The 19,712-nt window shown below is 35.5% G+C and overlaps 5 protein-coding genes across 6 annotated transcripts in view; 3 read left to right on the top strand and 2 right to left on the bottom strand.

Moving 5' to 3' along the window:
• The window catches only part of LOC144852444 (uncharacterized), a 97,925-nt gene that overhangs the window by 21,351 nt on the left and 56,862 nt on the right, over window positions 1-19,712 (bottom strand). The gene's annotated exons all lie outside the window — the stretch shown is intronic.
• LOC144852458 (uncharacterized) lies at window positions 388-4,528 on the top strand. Its single transcript, XM_078710271.1, has 3 exons — window positions 388-504; window positions 2,017-2,052; window positions 2,270-4,528. The coding sequence occupies exons 1-3, from the start codon at window positions 471-473 to the stop codon at window positions 2,578-2,580; spliced, it is 381 nt and encodes a 126-aa protein (XP_078566397.1). The 5' UTR covers window positions 388-470; the 3' UTR covers window positions 2,581-4,528.
• On the top strand, window positions 5,500-11,741 carry LOC144851638 (dual specificity protein phosphatase 2-like). The gene is made up of 3 exons (XM_078709201.1): window positions 5,500-6,591; window positions 7,070-7,450; window positions 9,526-11,741. The coding sequence occupies exons 1-3, from the start codon at window positions 5,931-5,933 to the stop codon at window positions 9,810-9,812; spliced, it is 1,329 nt and encodes a 442-aa protein (XP_078565327.1). The 5' UTR covers window positions 5,500-5,930; the 3' UTR covers window positions 9,813-11,741.
• LOC144851493 (NADP-dependent oxidoreductase domain-containing protein 1-like) lies at window positions 12,423-16,581 on the top strand. Its single transcript, XM_078708988.1, has 5 exons — window positions 12,423-12,739; window positions 13,236-13,435; window positions 14,228-14,569; window positions 14,966-15,152; window positions 15,561-16,581. The coding sequence occupies exons 1-5, from the start codon at window positions 12,528-12,530 to the stop codon at window positions 15,742-15,744; spliced, it is 1,125 nt and encodes a 374-aa protein (XP_078565114.1). The 5' UTR covers window positions 12,423-12,527; the 3' UTR covers window positions 15,745-16,581.
• Window positions 16,676-18,945, bottom strand: LOC144852370 (uncharacterized). Its single transcript, XM_078710156.1, has 4 exons — window positions 17,896-18,945; window positions 17,431-17,502; window positions 17,197-17,286; window positions 16,676-16,768 (listed from the first exon to the last, which is right to left on the bottom strand). The coding sequence occupies exons 1-4, from the start codon at window positions 18,943-18,945 to the stop codon at window positions 16,703-16,705; spliced, it is 1,278 nt and encodes a 425-aa protein (XP_078566282.1). The 3' UTR covers window positions 16,676-16,702.

Genomic DNA, 19,712 nt, shown 5'->3' with positions numbered 1-19,712 from the left:
ATTGAAAATATAAGATAAAGAATATTATAGATTAATGTCGTAATAAATCACAATCACGTTATTGATGGATTCAATTATAATACTGACGATGTATTGATTTTACTAGCGGATGTATTGATTATCGATTTTTTAAATACGTCATTATCTACGTCACGGCGTACCATACATTACAGGCTTTCTAGGAGTCAAACACCTGGTTTACTAAAAAAAGTGTTACGGTGTTTATTTTCAAATATATAATTAATGTACAATAAAGTGTTTTTTTTAATATTTAAAATAAGCCAAGCTTGTTCCGAATTATCATGCCCAAAAGACATTTTTTAATTGCGTTACCAATCGCGTATCGTTAACGAACTTGTTAAACTGGAGACGCGTCGACAACCAGCATTTCACGCATCAGCGCGCACTGGTAATCTGTCGTCGTCTGCCCTCTCTCCGTCGTGTGTTTTGTAAGAGTCTGTAATCAAATCATGCCAGGAAAACAAGAAATAGCCAGCAGCAGTGGTACGTAATTTAAATATCTCTATATGCCTTTAGTAGCCTAGAAAAAGTAGTATTGAGTAGATATTCTGTATAACCTAATTCAAAACTATTATTAAAAATTGCGCTCATGAAAATTGTTTTCGGCACAGTGCGCTAAAGAATGTGAAGCAACCAGCTGCGGCCACTCGGGTGTCACGAAACCATAGCCTAAGATCACGAAAGCTAAGACCTAAGATTACAAATATTTATCTTTTGCACCTGCCTTACATTTTAACTCCAACATTTATTCTGAATATAATTAGCACTTTTATGAAAAAGAATCACATAAAAAGTAACAAATACATTTTTAAATTGATGATTTTACAGACGTTTTTCTCGCACACATACTGTTTGCGAATTTCGCATGACTAGCCTACAGTAGTTCAATATTTTTGTTTCTATGGAACGTCAAAAGAGCAAAAATTATATAGAGGGCTGAAAACTCTCATCTACAGTGTGGATGGAACAATGTAAAATTTAAATTGTAATGATAATAGTATAATCATGCTAGTACGAAGAAATAAATACTCGAAAATAAATTTTAATTTAAAAATCATGAAAATACGTTTTTTTTGTTTTGTTTTCTTTCTGTTTTTATACTTGTAGTATTATTGTTGCTCTTTTGGCGCTCCATAGAAACACAAACATTGAGCATGTGGAGGAGTTACAGTATACAAAGAAACACGTCTGTAAAATCATCCATTTAAAGGATTTATTTATTTGTTTTTATGTGTTTTATGTATTTCTCATTCTGAAAGTACTTATAAGTCCTAATTTTAAAGTGTGGTATTCCGGATAAAGTTAATTAACAAATTTGGAGTCAAAATACAAGAAAGGCAGGTGCGAAAGAAAAACATCCTCTGAACCAACACAATAGAGTAAATATATACCAACAAACAACCCGTCAAGTTTGTTTGTTGTAAAGAAAAAATATACATTTACTCAACGGGCGAAAATAATGTTTATCTATGTTTTGCGGTAGTATTTAATTATATTTATGGTAATAAATGAAACCTACTATGTTTAAAATTATGTACGGATAAACAAGTATTGTTTTTAAGCTGTAGTATATCTTAGAATTTGTAATCTTAGGTCTTGGGTCTTAGCTTTCGTGATCTTAGGTCTTAGGGGGTCTTAGCTTTCGTGGTCTTAGGTTTCGTGACACCCGCAGCCACTCCAGGTTTTATAATTAAAAATACTAGAAAAACACGACGAGCACCTCATAATGCCGAACACAGCAATTAGAGGCAAAAAATACCTCATTCTCGCTGGCCTTCTCAGTAAGAACGAAGACGCTGCTCATTTTAACAGTAAAATTCAAGAAAACTTTAGGCAATCAAAAGCCAATTAACTACAGTATCAATATAGAATTCTGCACCTTGCTAAGTTTGGTGCTATTTGAGCCAATTTACATACATTTCAAGCAGTCCAGTAACTAGTAAACAAGTAATTATCAAGATTTTATTTAGCTTTTTAATGTTTTTAAATTCTCAGGAAATCAATGGGGTCTATCAGAAACTTCTAAAACAGGTTAGTATTAAATCATTAAACATTTAGTAGGCCTATTTAGAAATAACGTATTCTATAGAATAGAAATGTTATGTAAAGATATAAATCGAAAGAAAGAAAATTTGTCGTATGAATATTTAATATATTGTGAAAGAATGCAGATTGTTGGTGTATGGCTAATTGATTCATTGGTAGTAGTAGGCTACTAGTATTACAATTATTAGTGTTATTTCTACAGTCCTCAAGGCTGCTGCTGTTGGGACAGTTGGAGGAGTAGCTGTGGCTACTGCTGGACCAGCGCTACTAGGTTTTGGATCAGCTGGCATTGCAGCTGGTAGCCAAGCAGCAGCAATGATGTCCTCTGCAGCCACAGCAAATGGTGGTGGTGTAGCAGCTGGTGGTCTAGTGTCTACATTACAGTCGATTGGAGTTGTAGGCTTAAGTGCGGCAGGTATGGCTGCTGGCACAGTCGTGGGCGCAATTTCCTGTGGTACTGTGGCAAAAATTAGAGAGAAAGTATTTAGGCCTAAACCACAAAGTAAACTGTAGGCGGGATTCTTGCAGTCGGAGCTTTACCATATTCCAGTCACTAGGAACTGTTTTCAGACATCCTCTCGGTTGTATTCTTGTTAAATTGCATACTATGTCCGACTGATCAGATGCTAGAGGAGATGGAAGCGACATACACATTTAAACCCACTTTAGAGAGGCAGAGTGTATCAATGGTGTATGTATATCGCTCTTTTCTTTCGAACAACTGAGGAGATGGAAGCGACATACAATACATACACATTTAGATGCACTTTAGAGAGGCATACTAGTGTATCAATTTTTACTTTCGAATATATTTTCAATTTACAATAAAGTAGGTCTATTTGATAAACATTATTCTGGCAAGATACCATTTATTGTTGTTAAACTTCATTCACATATGGTTTACAAAACCATGAATTGAATAGTAGTATAATTTTTAATTAATTATTATATTATATATATCATTTTTATTATTATCATCATGTAATTCCTGGTTCATTGCCCTCTTGCTGTGTTAGTTCCTGAAACATGGTTATACAACACGTTCACCCGGATGTCCGCCCTCTTATTTTACTGTGTATTACGATTTAAATGCATGTACACGTATACCACCAGCACTCAGAAGTCCCTTCGTCACGCCTAAATCCCCGAAATAATCACCGAAATGTCACCAAAGAATATTCTTTGGTGAGTGTTGTTTTTAATCTACCGTGATTTTCTATCTAAGTCAGTTTTGAGTGGGCTGTAACTTTGTTTAAAAAAGGAACAAAAAAACGCTATAAAACACAAACCACCCACTAAAAGATGCGGGTGTCACGTATACTTCAAGTCACGTCCACTGCGCTCTTAACATACTACGTACTACCATGGACACCAAGAGGACACCAAGAGTGTCGGCTGTGCGTCGATCGTCGTCTGGTGTGATTAGTGTGGCGCGCGCATCATATCAGTCTGAATATGTCTGACGTTGACAATAAAGCACATAGGCCTATCATTCAAAATTAAACCACTCGAAAACATACAGAACATTCATTTACATATAGGCCTACGTTTAACCTTTGTTCATATAAGACGTCTATAAACTCCACTTGAACAACTTTGGGGAAGATATAGGATACGATTATACATAATTGTATTGGATTTATAAACAAATCAAAGTTCAATCATTAACGATGCGACCATTCTCGACCTTTCGAGTTTTCTTCCAACACGCAACAAACTTTAAAACTATTTATAGAGCATTACGTAATCATAAAGTGCGTCCTCTTTGTCATCGTTTCGTTTCGTGATTGTGACTTTTGTTTTTGCTTTCAGTTTTAAGTCATAAGAAAGTTTAAATTAAACTAATTAAATCTAGTATAGCGTGATCTATTCTCTGATCCGTTTAGGGGTTAATTATGAGTGCGTACGTACATGTAGACACTACGTCATCGAAACTGGCCCATTCCGCACTACTTCCTCACAAACATTGTGTGTTACCCGCGATACCATTGTCAGAGTGCATGTCTGTGTTTATTCACCCATTATTCCAATTTCAAAATACTATTTATTATATTTCTATTATTCAATGTGTTTGAAATTCTAAAAGGAAGCAATCATTAGCATTATGCCGTCCTGTTGATATTATTGTTATATTATAAAACGTACCGGTACGGCTTCACAAAGAGTATAGAGTATAGTTAGTACTATAGTAGAGTATAGGCTTGGCCAACTTGACCAGGCATTGAATTTTCTCTTAACATTTTAATGTGTCATGAAATGGTTTTTGTCTGAAAAAAAGTATTAATTATCACATGGGGGAAGAGTAAAACCATTATTACTGTATCAATTATAAGTTATCATTCTGAATAGACCAATAGGCTGACTCAGTGGTGGTACGCATTACAATAGAACTTCGTAACAAAGCAACTATCACTATTGTTATTACTGCATGACAATAAAAAAATTCAACTATTATTCTGTATATTATTGTTTTTCTTATTTGTTGTAGGCCTACTGTATTAAATCAATGTCTGTGAGTCATTGTGTGTCCCTACCATATTTTGGTTGTTGTTGGGTGTGGTGTATTATTGTATCAGCTATTGTTACCAGACTATTTAGAACTCGGGAATAAAGTCCATAATTTGTTTTTTAATCAATCATGTCAATAGTAAAAAACATCAACAATGATCAAAATAATTTTTAAAGATATATTTGACAATTCTTCTAATTAGTTTCGACGTATTGTATCTCTCTTTGAACACGTTTATTTATTGCGCGTAAAACTGGCGCGCGTAATATGATCAATGAGTGAAGCTCTTTCTCACTCTCTCTTTTGGTGGTTGATATCAAATATTGTGTAATTTGTCGATATATATTGTATTTTATATACAGTAATGTTCTTAGTGGATCAATTATGATTAAGTGATTTGTCAAATTACTTGGGTTGTTGCGCGACGTTCCTAAATGCGTGCGCGTGTAGTATGTATATTCAATTCACAGGCCCGGCCCCCCGACAAAAGTCCGAGTTCTCATTTAATGATATTGTGTTACAAGAGTTCGAAAAAGTGTCGATATCGACACCGAGTAGTTTGAGTCGAGTTTGATTAATATGCGTGACATCATCATCATTATTATTACATTTCAGTGAATTTGGAGCCTGTTGATTTAGTGGTTACATGGTGATGATGGCATACCAATTTTCTTATACTTTTGTAATTATTTAAACATTTTTAATTGTGAATCATTGTAATAATTAATGAGAAAACTTGCGAATAGCTATAAATAGCCTACTCCTATTAACCAAACATCCAATCAAAACCTGCCATCAGTAGGCGTAATCATGAATAATGCATGATCATAACGTGCTCTGAAATCAACCACACAAATTACGACTGCGCAGTTATGATTCTAAAAATAGACAAAAATAATGATGTCATTGTTATTTGGAAGTGTGATTGGATTGCAGAAACGAGGCTAAAATAATAGGAGCTATCGTTTCGGCGCCATTGAAGCCGTAGGAAGTTGACGAAAACTAGACTTTTAAGCCTTTAAATTCGAATTTTTATATAAATTACGTAACATTAGAACATACATTTGTTCTTTAACAACAACTTGAATTTCAGGAAACAAAGTTTGATTAAGAATAAACTGTAAAATCTAGGAGGATATACCATCAAATCTATTCTTACGCCTATTCGTTCGTGAGCCTAGCTTCTTGTGTTTATGTGCTAGGCCAGCTGGTTTGGATTTTATATTTTAAACTCTTCCTACATTCCAATTTCGTTTCAACCTACGGTATTATTGTAAGTATTATATAGTAAGACAGTATATACTTCTTTCAGAAGAGGAGATATTTTAAGTTTTAAGCAGTTCTTCTATACCCTATGCCTCCATTTGGTACAAATATTTTAGAGGAGAAATCGGAAATGGAATCGGTAAGTTTGCGATCGTCAAAATGTTGTGCTGCTTCGTCGCCGAAAACTACCCGGTTGATAGCGAGATCGTGTACGCCTGCCGCTGCACCAAGGCCTAAATCAACACCGGCTTCCCCAAAGCATGCTTGTTCTCGGTCATTTTGTAATACATCTTGTTTATCAAATTCGCCTGTTTTTCGTCATCGCCAAAAAGAAGTTAAACCTAATGTGATCCCCAATATTGTTGGAACTAGACCTAGGCCTATGACTTGTGTCCGACACAGGCCCATCCAGCCTTGTGAACTCTTTCAAAAATTAAATGAATGGCCAAACACTATAATCATAGACAGTCGTCCATTTACTGAATTTACGAAACGTCACATCCAAGGTGCGGTTAACGTTTTAATGAATCCAATGAGGAGGCGGCGTTTACTGGACGGTAAAATGACGGTTGCGGATATGATAAGTTGCGAAAAGGGGCGTTTGCAGTTGAAGAATCGTGCGGTACATGAAGTAGTTTTGTACGATGAGGATTCCGACACTTTAGAAAATGCACCAGCTAATAGTGCTGTCAAATGTCTTGTAACATCTCTTGAAAAAGAAGGCTCTTTGTCTGTTTTTTTATTAAAAGGTTAGTTTAATACAATTTGTTTTTGTTTCTACGAATAATAAAATCCATCTTTATTTAAGTTTACCCAACACAATTATTTTTTTAATCATCTTCCTGAACATTTGCCTACATTCAAAAAAGAAAAAATAATGGTAACAAACTCCATCATCCAGGGACGTTTATATTATTGTAGTTGCTACAGTGTTTATTAAATCTAGCCATATGTATTTGTTTACATAATCATCTGATACAGATGCGTCTTTGGACTTTCCTATCTTTCTCTTAACTTAAAAGTTATAAATTACTTCATTTTGTATGCATACAATCGTTATCTAAAGTGCATACGTTGTTAAGCTTTGCAAAAGATCTTCCCAATAACACAAACATCCTGATATTTAATAAAATTATTATTATTAATATAAAGTAAACATGCACAGAGACTGTATAATTTTCTATATGGAGTAATTAACTATCTATTTACTAATTTACTGTATTTTAGGTGGCATGAAAGAGTTTGAGACGCAGTATCGAGATTTATGTAATATTGAAAATGAAGGTAAATCAAATAACTGCGAGAACCCAAACTCCCCCGTCAACACCCCGCTTCTGGAGCAAATAGAGAGCTGTTTCCTAAGGGCTACCAAAGAAGGGCCGGGCCAACCGTCCCAAATCCTACCGTGCATCTACATCGGCGGGGACAAAGAAGCAGCGGATCTAGATGCCCTTAGGAAGACAAATATTAGTTATGTTCTCAACATGACCACAAAACTACCAAACTACCACGAGAAGGAATCGGATATCACCTACCTAAGGATACCAGTTAGGGATAACAGCTTTGAAGACATCTCAAGATATTTTGAACAAGCTTTTAATTTTATTGGTGAGTGTTTTTATTTTTGCAAATTTATTTCAATTAATATGTGTAATCTTTATATTACTAATAGTAACTGTGTGATCTTTAAGTACACTTTAGATTGAGTGGTAGTAGAGACTAAGACTGGATTCTAATCTAATCCAATCTAGTATTTAATTTCTCTAGGTTTTCCGTTCTCAGAACTCTCCTTTCTTGCGCAGTGAGACGTTCTTAGTAAAGATCGCCTCATAAATATTCAAATTACATTTTATTATTCCAATTTAGACATTGAAACTCTAAACTTTAATTGTTAAAATGAAAGGTCCTTGAATAATAAAAGACAAAAAATAATAAGGAAACAATACATTGTAATTATCTTTAAAATAATATTTTAAAACCTGGTTCCTTTTAAATGAGGTAACTTTGTATATTTAGAAGTGTTCAGACCTGGAACTTGGCTTTGTGCCAGACAACACAAACCGTGTATTGTCTGTTTGCCTGTCTGTCTATATAAGTCTATAATAATGAATAATATACAGTCAGTAATAGGTTTCAGTTTCTCTAACAGTAGTTCTCAAATGGTTGAATACACATTTTTGTCCTTCTGTTATTTTTAAACTTCAGTATATAATAATTATAGATGTGCATATTTTTATTTAGGGTTTGTGTTTAATTCCTCACTATTTTTTTTTCCAATTTAAACTATTGAACTAAATTAAATCATATCGAGGAGTTGCATCATTGATAGTTGAAATATTTTAAAGTTTACATTATTTAAAATAAAATTCACACCACCCGTGCATTTTATTTCTTTCTGTAAGTGCATGTTCATCTATAAAAAAACATTTTTTGATAAAAATGTAATTGATATTTCAACATTCTCTTCCCTGATAATTAAATCATCGTTAATTGTGCTAATAATACCGCAAAAACCGCAGTCACTAGTTTGCTGATTTCCTCGCAAATTCAATTAGGCATTTGTGATTAGTGTCCGTGTCACTTGGTGATGGTCGTCGAAGTCTAAAACAAAATTGAATATGTCCTCTTCATAAGAATACTTGGCACCGATAGACAAGCATCAGCTGTTTTACTGACGAATACAGTAAAAATAGATCTGGAGGTGCAAATATGTAGATACGGTACAGATATCTACAACAGTCCTATTCTGCTCTATCAATTACAAACATTACAAACCAAATTTGGTATGGTTTATTCAATAACCAATATATTTGACAGTGACATATTTGGGTAATTATAGTAGGCAGACTGGAGTTTTATCCAGGAATTGTTTAAGAAAATGTTAGTGTCTTTTTTTGGATTATCCTTTAAACTTGGTTCACTTTTTCTTGCTGGGTAAAATAGTATACTGTAGTTACTTGAGCCAAAACACTTTGTTGTAAAATTGCTTTGGACGGTGCATGCTTTTAGTTCCTGTATACTGTATTTCTACTTTGAATGTAGTTCCATAAATACTGACAAATAATAGTTTAGTAAACAGTCTTTTGTGCAACATTTTTAGGTCGTCTCAACTGACAAAGCAGTGCAAATATGAACAACTGTGATACAATCTTTTTTTATAGAGGCCTTTTTATGTCTGTTGGTTTCTTTCCAGTACAATACATGGCTAAATATGTCTGGTTTTTAATGGTGAAAAAAAACAAAACTCTGGTTTTGAGAGTTTTAATGCGTTTTGTTGAATTCCCACAGAATCAGAAACTATAAAGTCTACTTTTAGTTTTAGTTTAAAGAAGCACATTAAAAAAAATGACAGTTTAGATTTCAAAAGAAGGAAATTGAAGTAACGCTCATGTGATTTGCTATTGTTAGTTTCGTTGCAGCTTTGAATATTAATAATAACGGGAAGTATTGTAACAATAACTACTGTGTCCAGGGGTTTCGTTATGATGCAGAAATAGTTACGTACTGATACTATACACAAGCATTACAACAATACAGTATATTCAATGTTTTTTCTGGTATGTGAATATGCTGTATACCATCATGGGGGGTATTTCAAATTGTATACCATCATTGATGATTCTTTGTCATATATTGTTATATTCTGAGCATTATTAACTTAATATAATGTTTCTTTTCTTCAGATTTAGCGCTGAAAAACAACTGTGGCATCTTGATTCATTGCCAAGCTGGCATATCCAGATCACCTACCGTAACCATAGCTTACATCATGAAGAAGAACCCGCACATGACCATGTCACAGGCGTACACGCTTGTCAAGAACCGACGCAGCGTCATTTCACCAAACCTTCACTTTGTCGGACAGCTTGCCACATTCGAGAATAAATTGAAATCAAGTAGATCAAGTGAACAAAAACGGTGCCCTCTAGTTTCATCGCGGTCCAGTACACCAGTAGAGAGTGCTGTGTAGCTCTATAGAAATGAACACTGTTTGAAATGAAACATAGTCCCAATATGAACTGAAGCGCAGTGTGAACTGAACTGAAGCGCTGTATTTTAATAAAGCGCAGTGTTGACTGAAGAATTGTGTGTAATGAAGCGTTTTATTTAATGAAGTGCAGTGTGAAGTAAGAAATGTGTTGAGTGAAGCGCAGTGTGAACTGAAGCGCTGTATTTACTGTAGCGCTGTATTTACTGTAGCGCTGTATTTACTGTAGCGCTGTATTTACTGTAGCGCAGTGTGAACTGAAGCTCTGTATTTACTGTAGCGCAGTGTGAACTGAAGCTCTGTATTTACTGTAGCACAGTGTGAACTGAAGCTCTGTATTTACTGTAGCGCAGTGTGAACTGAAGCGCTGTATTTACTGTAGCGCAGTGTAAACCGACGTAGCAGCTTGATGAGTTATAAATAATTTGTAGTAGAGATCAGCTTTTTATAAATATGTAATGAGTGATGTTTACAACATATTCCATTAGAAAGATAGTAGGGATGCAGTACAGTACTTGACAGTGAAGTGCTCTGTTATACTGAACATTACTGTTATATAGTTCTCTAATAGGTTTGTTGTTGGAGGTTTTCACTGATAATATGAACAATATTAATGCGACACCAACATTAGTGTGGTCACTTTTTTTATGGCCTGAGTAAAATGATCATAAATTGAAATCTGTCAAGTTTATGGAGTTTCTCATATTACGCTGTACTGTACATCCATACTTTCAGACACACATTGGTGCTAAGTACAAACACTTACAAATGCAATTAATGTATATCAATGAATTTGGCACAACATTTTAAGTGGTGTCCATTTTGTATGGGGTATTTTTGACAACAATGGTTGTGAAAAATTAATGTCTGAAACAAAAGTAGATAAAAAGATTTTGCCTGAAAATGCAATAACAGACAATATTAATCGGTAATACTAAATATATTTAGAAACAAATTTATTATGAACCTTTAATGTAGAAGATTCCTGCCATGTATAGTATCTATACAATAGTCATTGTATCTGGCAATTAAGGAAGTAGGGGCTTGAACTAATAACCACAACCACAAGATTTTAAAAATTAAAACAAAAATTAACATTAAAATAAATTTCGAATGATAGTTACTGTAGACACTTTGTTTACAGAGAAATCACATGCACCTAGCAAGTTGTATTATATTATGTTTGGTGAGGCAACTCCAACAGACCTCCATTTCAACCTTCAAACAGACTTTCGACTTTCTAAAATCCTTGTAATATTAATATTGTATATTTGTGTCGTTTTCTTTGTTAAATATTAGTTTTTGAATTGTTATTCTTAATGTATTGTGCATTATAATGTTGTTTTGTACATCTATCTCACCTATTCTATACCTTTATTATCAATTGTCCATTTTGGAAATCAATCTTAAAGGCACATTCGGCGTTCCATAAAGGGCTCACCAACCTGCATGGGAAAATGAATTCGTTTTCAATTTTTTACAGTAATTCAAATTCTGTTTTTTTTACAATGATTATTCAATGATTATTATACACTACAGAAAAAATATCAACAAATATATGTTTTACTAAAGATATTTATTGGTTAATATTATATATTATCTATACCTAGATTTTTTCACATTTTTAGTCACTTTTTTTGGAACTCTATTTGATACCTTTTACCAATGGGGGTATTAATTATTATACCTCCATGGTTTACGTTTGGGCCAATTGTTTATGATTTAGTTTTTATGTAAAGTATAATCCTAATAAGAAATTTACTATATTGATAACACATTTATTTGACCAATTTTTGCTATCTTTTAGAAAAGTAATTTATATTGATATTTACGGATTTCTTTGTTTTCATTCTCTTACCTTAAAAAGAAAAAACTAAACAAAAAGGAAAATAAATATATATAACTTAAAAATGATCAAACTTTTGTTTTATTTTATCATACGATTAGTGTCGGCGAGCCTACGCATTACGTAATACGAACGTAGCAAACTGGTCATAACTTGACTCGGATCTTAAGTCATGAAACGACGTGGTTTCGCAACAAGATGTGGAGGCCGTGGTGGTCAGTTCGTACGTGTTACGTCGATGACGTAATGTATTCGTTGATCATGCGATAATGCGTGCGTTACGGTATCGTTTGATTCTTTAAATTAAAGGTAGTAGTTAATGTAGTGTCATACCATGGTCATACCGGATCTGGCTTGATGGTTCCGATATAATTTGCAATTGGATTAAGGATGTATTGTATCTACATAATAAATTATGCTTAATTCTGAAATAGGTAGACAGTAATTGTATTATTAAAATATTTAATAATATTTTATTACATTGAATTAAGGATTTATCACTGTAGGCCTACTGGAAACAAACATTAACGTTTTTACTGTTAAATACAATCAAATTACGTCATAATTGGTGTATGAATGAATATGAATATTTTCGTCGAAAACAGTATAAGTCCTAGTTCTCTTACTTTCGTAATTTCTATCTATCTATCGTCGCCGTTCGTTATCGTCCATATCGACATTTTTCGCGCGCGAGCAAATTTAATTATGATATTTATTAAATGATACGACAGTAGTCGTTTGTTGCAATGCCAATCTTGACATCGAAATGTTTACAGCGCCAAAACGGGAACCAAACGAAATAGCGCACTCTATCATCTAGTGGAGTATTGAATAAAACAAACATATTGTTCATGGATACCAAATTGCGAAATATGGCGTCCATAGATTCCGACGTTACAGGAAATCCAGATGATATAACTAAGGATTTACCAAGCTTACAGTTTGAAAATGGACTTTCAGATTTAGAGAGAGATTATCTGTGTTTACGGTCTAGATCCCATGCATTGACAGTTTCGGTTTGTGCTCAAGCAACTTATTTTATAGCAATTATAAACGAGGCACGGTAAGTGTGTGGTGAGTCTATTTATCGTAGGCCTACGACGGCCCTATGTATGTGTTGGCTTCAGGCGCAAAACTGTTCCTCTACACCACCACTGGGCAGATAATAGGCCTGGCCTTAGGATAGGTGACGCAAGTCTAGGCATAGGCCCTACATACCCTAGCCTCTATCTAGGCCTAATAACCTACCCAGATTATTATATTAAATATTAGTAACTTGTGTCTTTATTAGCTCTGTGGGCCTAGCTAGGCTAGTAATAGTGTAGTGTAGTAGGCCTACACTCTACACTATATCCAAACTTTTTATGTGACAAAAAGATGTGATGTGCCCATCATGCCATGTGTTGTGTGGGCATTATATGATGATGTCATATCACTACCATATTTGGGCATATATCACTACCATATAATAGCACATCACACTTTTTTTGGTGCTACTATTTACATACTGTGAAGACATAGATAGTATTAATGTTGTTACTTTTTTATAAATGATGTAGAAAATGCATTCTTGAAGCCAAGACACCAAATGTGTCAAAGACATCAAAGTTTCTTCAAGAAGCACCGCCAAGAGATCCAACCAAACTTGGTGTAATTGGGTGTGGTCGCCTTGGACTTCATCTCACCAACTGTCTTCTCACTTATGCTAATGTAGACCCTGAGGATATTAAAGTATCAACAAGAAAACCAGAAACACTTTGTGGGTATTTTGCGTCCACTTGATTTATAATATAGTATATATGCCTACCTTCTATGCCTACTGTCCTTCCTAATAACAAAAGTAACTAAACAAAGCAGGGCTGTAGCCAGGATCTGTCAAGGGGGGGTTCGGACACTAAGTATTTGTGTGGGGTGGGGGTGATTTGGGGTGAATTTTGTTAAATGACACCCCTTGATGGCCGGATATGGTACTCTCGCGCATAACATTCATGATAAATGGCACCTCTAATTGGCCGGAAAAAAACACTCTCATGCAGCATGCTACCAATGAGCAAAACGATCGTACTTTTTTCCTCCTCCTCACACACATGCACTATTTAAAGGACGATAACATTTGTTGCCGTATGTTAGATGCGCGTGCTCTGTGCGGAACCGCCACCGATTGTTTGATCATTCACTCAGTATTTTGTTTTGCGTTCAAGTTTATACAATGCGAACGTACAGGGAAGCCCCGAAAAAAGCACACTTTCGGTGAGAAGGCAAATTTAATGCTTATTATAGGTCTATCTATATTTATTTACAGTGGGGCACGTATTTGGAGGATTTTCAGAGATGAGGGTGAGGTATTGGGCATGTCGGGGATGGGGGTTCGCAGTCGGTTAAGGGGGGTTCGCTGTAAAGGGGGGGGGGGGGTTCGCCCGAACTATAAGTACCCCCTGGCTACGGACCTAGTGTGGAGAAGCCAAAACTTGTTTAATTATTACTTATGTATTTAAATTAATCACATTAATCACATGTTGTTTCATTTTAAATCAAAATCTTTACATTTCAGTTTCACTAAAAGAAAAAGGTGTCAGATGCTGTAATGATAATGCCAGTGTGGCATCATCAGTTGATGTCTTGTTCATGTGTGTTCTTCCATCTCAGCTTCCAACAGTCGCCAAAGACATTTCTGACCACTTGAAAGATCACACCATCATTTACAGCTTCCTAAGTGCCATACCCATCAAACGTCTACAACAACTGCTTCACAGTGTCAACATCATCCAACCGGAGATAACATGGCAAGCTAAGAATGCCGATGCCTCGTGGAATGTGACACAGGATGTGAACATGGCGCTGGAAAATCCACAACAAGTTGAAGTTACATGCCCTCTGTCAAGTTTCAAACAAGGTACAGTATTTAAAAAATTGAATGCACTTTTTCAGACGTGTAATGTTTACATTATGAACTATACCTTTATGGGAAGCATCTCATCAACCGTCCTCGATTTTGAAAAACTACTGTATATGACCAAGTATAATACCGCTGACATCCTTAGGCTAAATTCGGACACAAGAATTTGATAAAGTCCATTGTCAATTCTATGTGGGTATAATCTCACCAGGAAATTTTCCACAAATTTTATACCCAGGCCCCTTGGACTATACTCAGTCTTATTATATGGCACAGGTACTTACAATTTTGCCAATTTTAAAGTTCTCTCTTTTTGGCAATAGAATAGATATGTTTGTAAATGTCAGAATTCTTACAGTAACTACATAACTATATTTATTACTCTCTTTCTAGAAGCCATTGTTGAAACAAGTGAGAAATGGTTTGAACTGATTCTGTATGCATTTGTGAATGTCTGCAAACATTTACAAGTAGAACGAGAGAAAGCCGTAAACATCGTCAATACAGTTGTCTTAGGTCAATCGCCTTCGCGTAAATATCTTTCAAAATTTATAACGGATGACTTCACAAAAAGACAAGAGTAAGTCTATTGTTTCTAATTGGTAAATTAAAATGTAAGTTTCAGGGAAAAAATAATAAATAAATAAATAAGTAAAAAAGAAAAAGGATGTACAAACTTAAGCTATGTGGGTTGGAATGGGGAATTAGTACAGTGTTCCTCTTTCTATATAAAGCTTTGTCTACACTATCAATCAAACTAGTTTGACAAAAAAAGTGTGATGTACCCAAATATGGTAGGGATATGACATCATCATGTCCATATATGTACATCACATTTTTGTCATCATATCAAGAGTTTTCTTTGATCAACCCATGTTACCCTCCCTGAGTTCGTAGGTCATTGACCTCCACTGGGGTCGACCCCAGCTCTCTAGTCTCAACTTGTAGTACCTCCCTCTTGTTGACCAATGCATGTGTTTGTTTTTAGCATGTGGCCAGTGTTCAACTTGGGGGCAGTTGCTGCCAACCCAACGCCAGTAACCAGCACGATTACAAACAATGTTGAACTTCGTCAGATGATGCACAAGAAGTATAAAAACACTTTTGATAAGTTTGTCTATTGGAAAGGCATCAAGCAGATCAAAGCTAAGGATGATGGCAATGATACATGAAGGTATTCAGTTTAGTTTGTATCATATTATGAGGTTATTTATTTCGTTTTAAAACAGAACAATAACAATAAATATAAATTATGAGTATATTATGTTATGTATTGTTGCAGTTGAAAGTTTCCCCACTAACAGTTGTTCACCCCTCTCTCTCTCCACTTTATTTCCACTGGACTACTCTCTCTCCTCACCCTTCTCTACATCCCCTCTCTCCTTACCCCTCTCTCCACTTCATCACTCCACTTCCTCACTCCACTTCCTCTTCCCATTTCATTTCTCCACATCTTCTCAACACTCCCTCTCCCCACATCTTCTCCCCACTTCCTCTCCCCACTCCCTCTTCTCACTTCCCACTTCCTCTTCCCACTTCCTCTTCCCACTTCCTCTTCTCACTTCCACTTCCTCCTTCCTTTCCCCACTTCCTCTCTTGTTAGTTATTCTGAATGTGCTTGTTCAAGCATGCAATGTTTACAGTTTGAACTATACCTTTATGAAAAGAATCTCACCAGCTGTGCTCGATTTATATATTATAAAACATCATTAAGTTACTTTAAATGTGTTGCATTATTGTAAATATTGAAACAGGTAGAAGGGTTAATTGAAATTGATTTTAGATATGATATTGGATTACATGTAATGAATTTGATCAACAATAGACAAAAGCATGTTTTGTATTTATTTATAGAAAACGTATATTGAATGTACAAAGAGAAAGTAAAGTGAAAACCTTTCATACAATTTCAGTTTTTTTGGCAGCAACTTAAAATTCAGAGCTATTTTTAAAATTCTTAAATTAATGAAATATACAAAACAACACACAAAATGCACAGTATAACTGTACAGTTTAAATCTAATATATATATTTGTTTATGTACATATATAAAATAAAGATGACTATTATGTAAAATGTTATTAATAAAGTTTGTGTTTCTTTTAATTTACTATTAAAAACGTTTTTAACTTAAACTGATTTTGATGGTAGCGACTGAACAGCTAGAGCGAAATACGTCAACATCACACCAATAACCTGCAACGAACGAAAACAACAATTATGCTTGTTTAAGTTCCAATGACAAAGAAAAGTTGTTTAAGTTTGGTTTACACTACAACGCATGGATATACACGCATCGCAATCAATTTGACCAATCACAAGTAGGCCTACGACACGCAAGTAATTTGACCAATCAAAAGTAGGCCTACGACACCAAGTAATTTGACCAATCACAAGTAGGCCTACGACACGCAAGTAATTTGACCAATCACAAGTAGGCCTACGACACGCAAGTAATTTGACAAATCACAAGTGGGCCTGCGACACGCAAGTAATTTGACCAATCACAAGTACGACACTAATTTGCCTTTCATCATTCTTGATTAGTCAAACTACATCCGTTGCGCGCACGAACTTACGTTGCGCGCCGCCTAGTGGAAACCATGCTTTATTAGTGAACTTACAGTAAGAATGAATCCTTTTGTGATCGGCATTAAAGTGTATACAGTAAACGCAATGTGTGGTCCGTTAAGTTTTGCCAATAGCATATCCATCTAATAAAATGATTTAAGAATAAACATATTACTCCGTACAAGATACTGAAAAGCCGTATGTTGAATACTAAAGACTGTTTCTTCGGTCAACTATGTGTAGCGGTACCGTCCACTTAGGTTGTAGCGTAACAATGTTATACCTACCTCTAAAACGTACTTGTTAGAAGGTTCTGATGGCACAATCGCATTGTGTATAAAATGGACAATTTCATGTGCCTATATATAAAATGAAAACGAATAAATTCACCTATTTTTTTATGTATTGTTATTATTATACAGTGGTTATTACAAAATATTCATAACCCAGGCATTTAAGACTAGAGCTGCATCGTTAGTGTTGTATCGATCGTGTTGAATCAAGTAAACTTTCCACAGTCGCCGCAAGGTCTATCGCAGTCGACGGAAAGTTGAATAATGTTCCGTCTACGGCGGCCGTGCTTACGTCTACGGTACCGAGCTGACGTCTACGGCGACCGTGCTTACGTCTTCAGCGACCGTGCTTACGTCTTCAGTTCTCACTGCCTACTTTTTCTACTTTACGTTACATAAAATCTCGCTCTCCTCTGAGAAAGACTGATAATGTGATTGAACAAACACCTTTCGACTTACCTGTTCGTGCATCACAGCCGAAAACCACGAAACCGATGCGATCATTGACACCACGATAGTTGTCCAAATTGTCATCATAGCATACACAAACAATGAAAACTGGTTATGTATTAATATTAACTGATACAATAAAAACGTCAACATGGCGATTGTTGTGGAATACTCCATAGCTAGGTAAAGACTGAACATTTGATCAGCTTTGTACACAGCAATCGCTACATTCTGGTGCTGGGTTCTTAAGAATCCACACGATTCCACCCAACGTTCTTTTTTCATGCATTCTATAACTACAAGTTTTAGATTAATAAATTGCCTCGTAAGTACCTTCGCGATGACGACAAATTCGGCTAAAGGAAAGAAATAAGCTAGCGTGTGAAAAGGTATCAGGCTCAGTAGTGGAATCTGCGCGTCCTCCGGTAACGGTGCGTAATAGTACAGTGTCTCGTTTTTTGTCTCCTCGATCGGTCCCACTCTTGCAAAGAATATAATACTCGTGTTCACCATCGTTAGTATTATTATAGAACAAATTATAAGTTTGATTGACTTTTGTAATTTAGGTTGGTTGATTCCCAGCCCGTATTTAACACTTTGAACGCTTTGACAGAGTTCGTTCCAGTGGCAGAAGAAGTCTTCTGTGTTGGATGGTTGCAGATCGCGAATGAACCAAATGGTTGCTTTCATTGCGCACTGGAGGAACCAAGATAACGTGACTATTTGAGCGACAAAGACTTCATTTCTAATGTCATTGTGGAGTCCAGACATTGTCCTTATGAAGTTAAACCAGAGAAGGAGTAAAACTATAAAAGAATAAATACGTTGTAGTAGAAGAACTGACGTATTCTCTGTCAGACGCACTGGACATCCGATACCGCAACACGCCATCCATTTATACAGCAACCTAAGTTCGTGCTTAAGATTCACTGGTTTATAATGTAGCTTAATGTCATTTGTGAAGTTTTTTTCGACTTCTCCAAAACATATTTTTGCTGAAGGTCTACTATTACCCCCACTCGTCACCTCTGGGTGTACTGCTTTCGATATGCTATACATTATGTATGTTTACGAACAAACTTAAATCATCATTCCTATTTGTCAGGTAAGTTCCCACGTTATGACTTTAGCCATCATCCATTCATCCATCCATATAACATCTCAGAGCAATGGTGTAATCGTTCTTTAAGACTTTAGCAATTCATGGATACTTAAGTCTACAATTATGCATAATTAAAAATGATAATAAAACCACCGATCAGCATAAGTAAATAAATAAAAGTTAGCACGATCAGTAACGGTATCAAGACAGCCCACTTCTGCATATTGTGCAAAGCTTATACTGTAGGAGGCTAGCAAGAAGCTAGGCCAGCAGCAAGAGGCGTCTTCCAGTGCAAGTTATTATAGGATGTTAGCCCACAAGGAGCTAGGCCAGCAAGAGGCGTCTTCCAGTGCAAGTTATTATGGGTTGTTAGCCCGCAAGAAGTTAGGCCAGCAGCAAGAGGCGTCTTCCAGTGCAAGTTATTATGGGTTGTTAGCCCATAAGCAACAGAGCCCTAAATGAAAAGATATACAACACAGCAGCAGACAACTGATGACGTGTTACGCGCGCACTCATGCCATCCATCAGGACTAAAACTGAATTCAATTCGAGAAATAATTGTTAGTAAAACGTTTCACAAAAACACTACTTTACAAAGTGTATACAATTACACGTCCTTCAACTTTTTAATGAATTCATTTAATTTAAGAAAAACTACAATTTCGTGTATAAAAGGCTCCGTTAATGGCATAGGAGCATTGATTGTTACCATTGATATATTGGT

Source organism: Antedon bifida, chromosome 9 (genome assembly GCF_963402885.1).
Source record: "Antedon bifida chromosome 9, ecAntBifi1.1, whole genome shotgun sequence".
Classification (NCBI taxonomy): Eukaryota; Metazoa; Echinodermata; class Crinoidea; order Comatulida; family Antedonidae; genus Antedon; species Antedon bifida.
The sequence above is the reverse complement of the archived record's forward strand: the minus strand, read 5'-3'. Positions and strand labels throughout refer to the sequence as shown.

Excerpts from the sequence above, each read along its gene's own strand:
- LOC144852458 (XM_078710271.1), top strand. The coding sequence starts at position 471 with ATGCCAGGAAAACAAGAAATAGCCAGCAGCAGTG. Across the intron at positions 505-2,016 it reads AGAAATAGCCAGCAGCAGTG|GAAATCAATGGGGTCTATCA; the intron begins GTACGTAATTTA and ends TTAAATTCTCAG. Across the intron at positions 2,053-2,269 it reads ATCAGAAACTTCTAAAACAG|TCCTCAAGGCTGCTGCTGTT; the intron begins GTTAGTATTAAA and ends TTATTTCTACAG.
- LOC144852370 (XM_078710156.1), bottom strand. The coding sequence starts at position 18,945 with ATGTATAGCATATCGAAAGCAGTACACCCAGAGGTGACGAGTGGGGGT. Across the intron at positions 17,287-17,430 it reads CTAACAAGTACGTTTTAGAG|ATGGATATGCTATTGGCAAA; the intron begins GTAGGTATAACA and ends TCATTTTATTAG. Across the intron at positions 16,769-17,196 it reads CAAAAGGATTCATTCTTACT|GTTATTGGTGTGATGTTGAC; the intron begins GTAAGTTCACTA and ends CGTTCGTTGCAG.
- LOC144851493 (XM_078708988.1), top strand. The coding sequence starts at position 12,528 with ATGGATACCAAATTGCGAAATATGGCGTCCATAGATTCCGACGTTACA. Across the intron at positions 13,436-14,227 it reads AAGAAAACCAGAAACACTTT|TTTCACTAAAAGAAAAAGGT; the intron begins GTGGGTATTTTG and ends TTTACATTTCAG. Across the intron at positions 15,153-15,560 it reads GACTTCACAAAAAGACAAGA|CATGTGGCCAGTGTTCAACT; the intron begins GTAAGTCTATTG and ends GTTTGTTTTTAG.
- LOC144851638 (XM_078709201.1), top strand. The coding sequence starts at position 5,931 with ATGCCTCCATTTGGTACAAATATTTTAGAGGAGAAATCGGAAATGGAA. Across the intron at positions 6,592-7,069 it reads GTCTGTTTTTTTATTAAAAG|GTGGCATGAAAGAGTTTGAG; the intron begins GTTAGTTTAATA and ends ACTGTATTTTAG. Across the intron at positions 7,451-9,525 it reads ACAAGCTTTTAATTTTATTG|ATTTAGCGCTGAAAAACAAC; the intron begins GTGAGTGTTTTT and ends TCTTTTCTTCAG.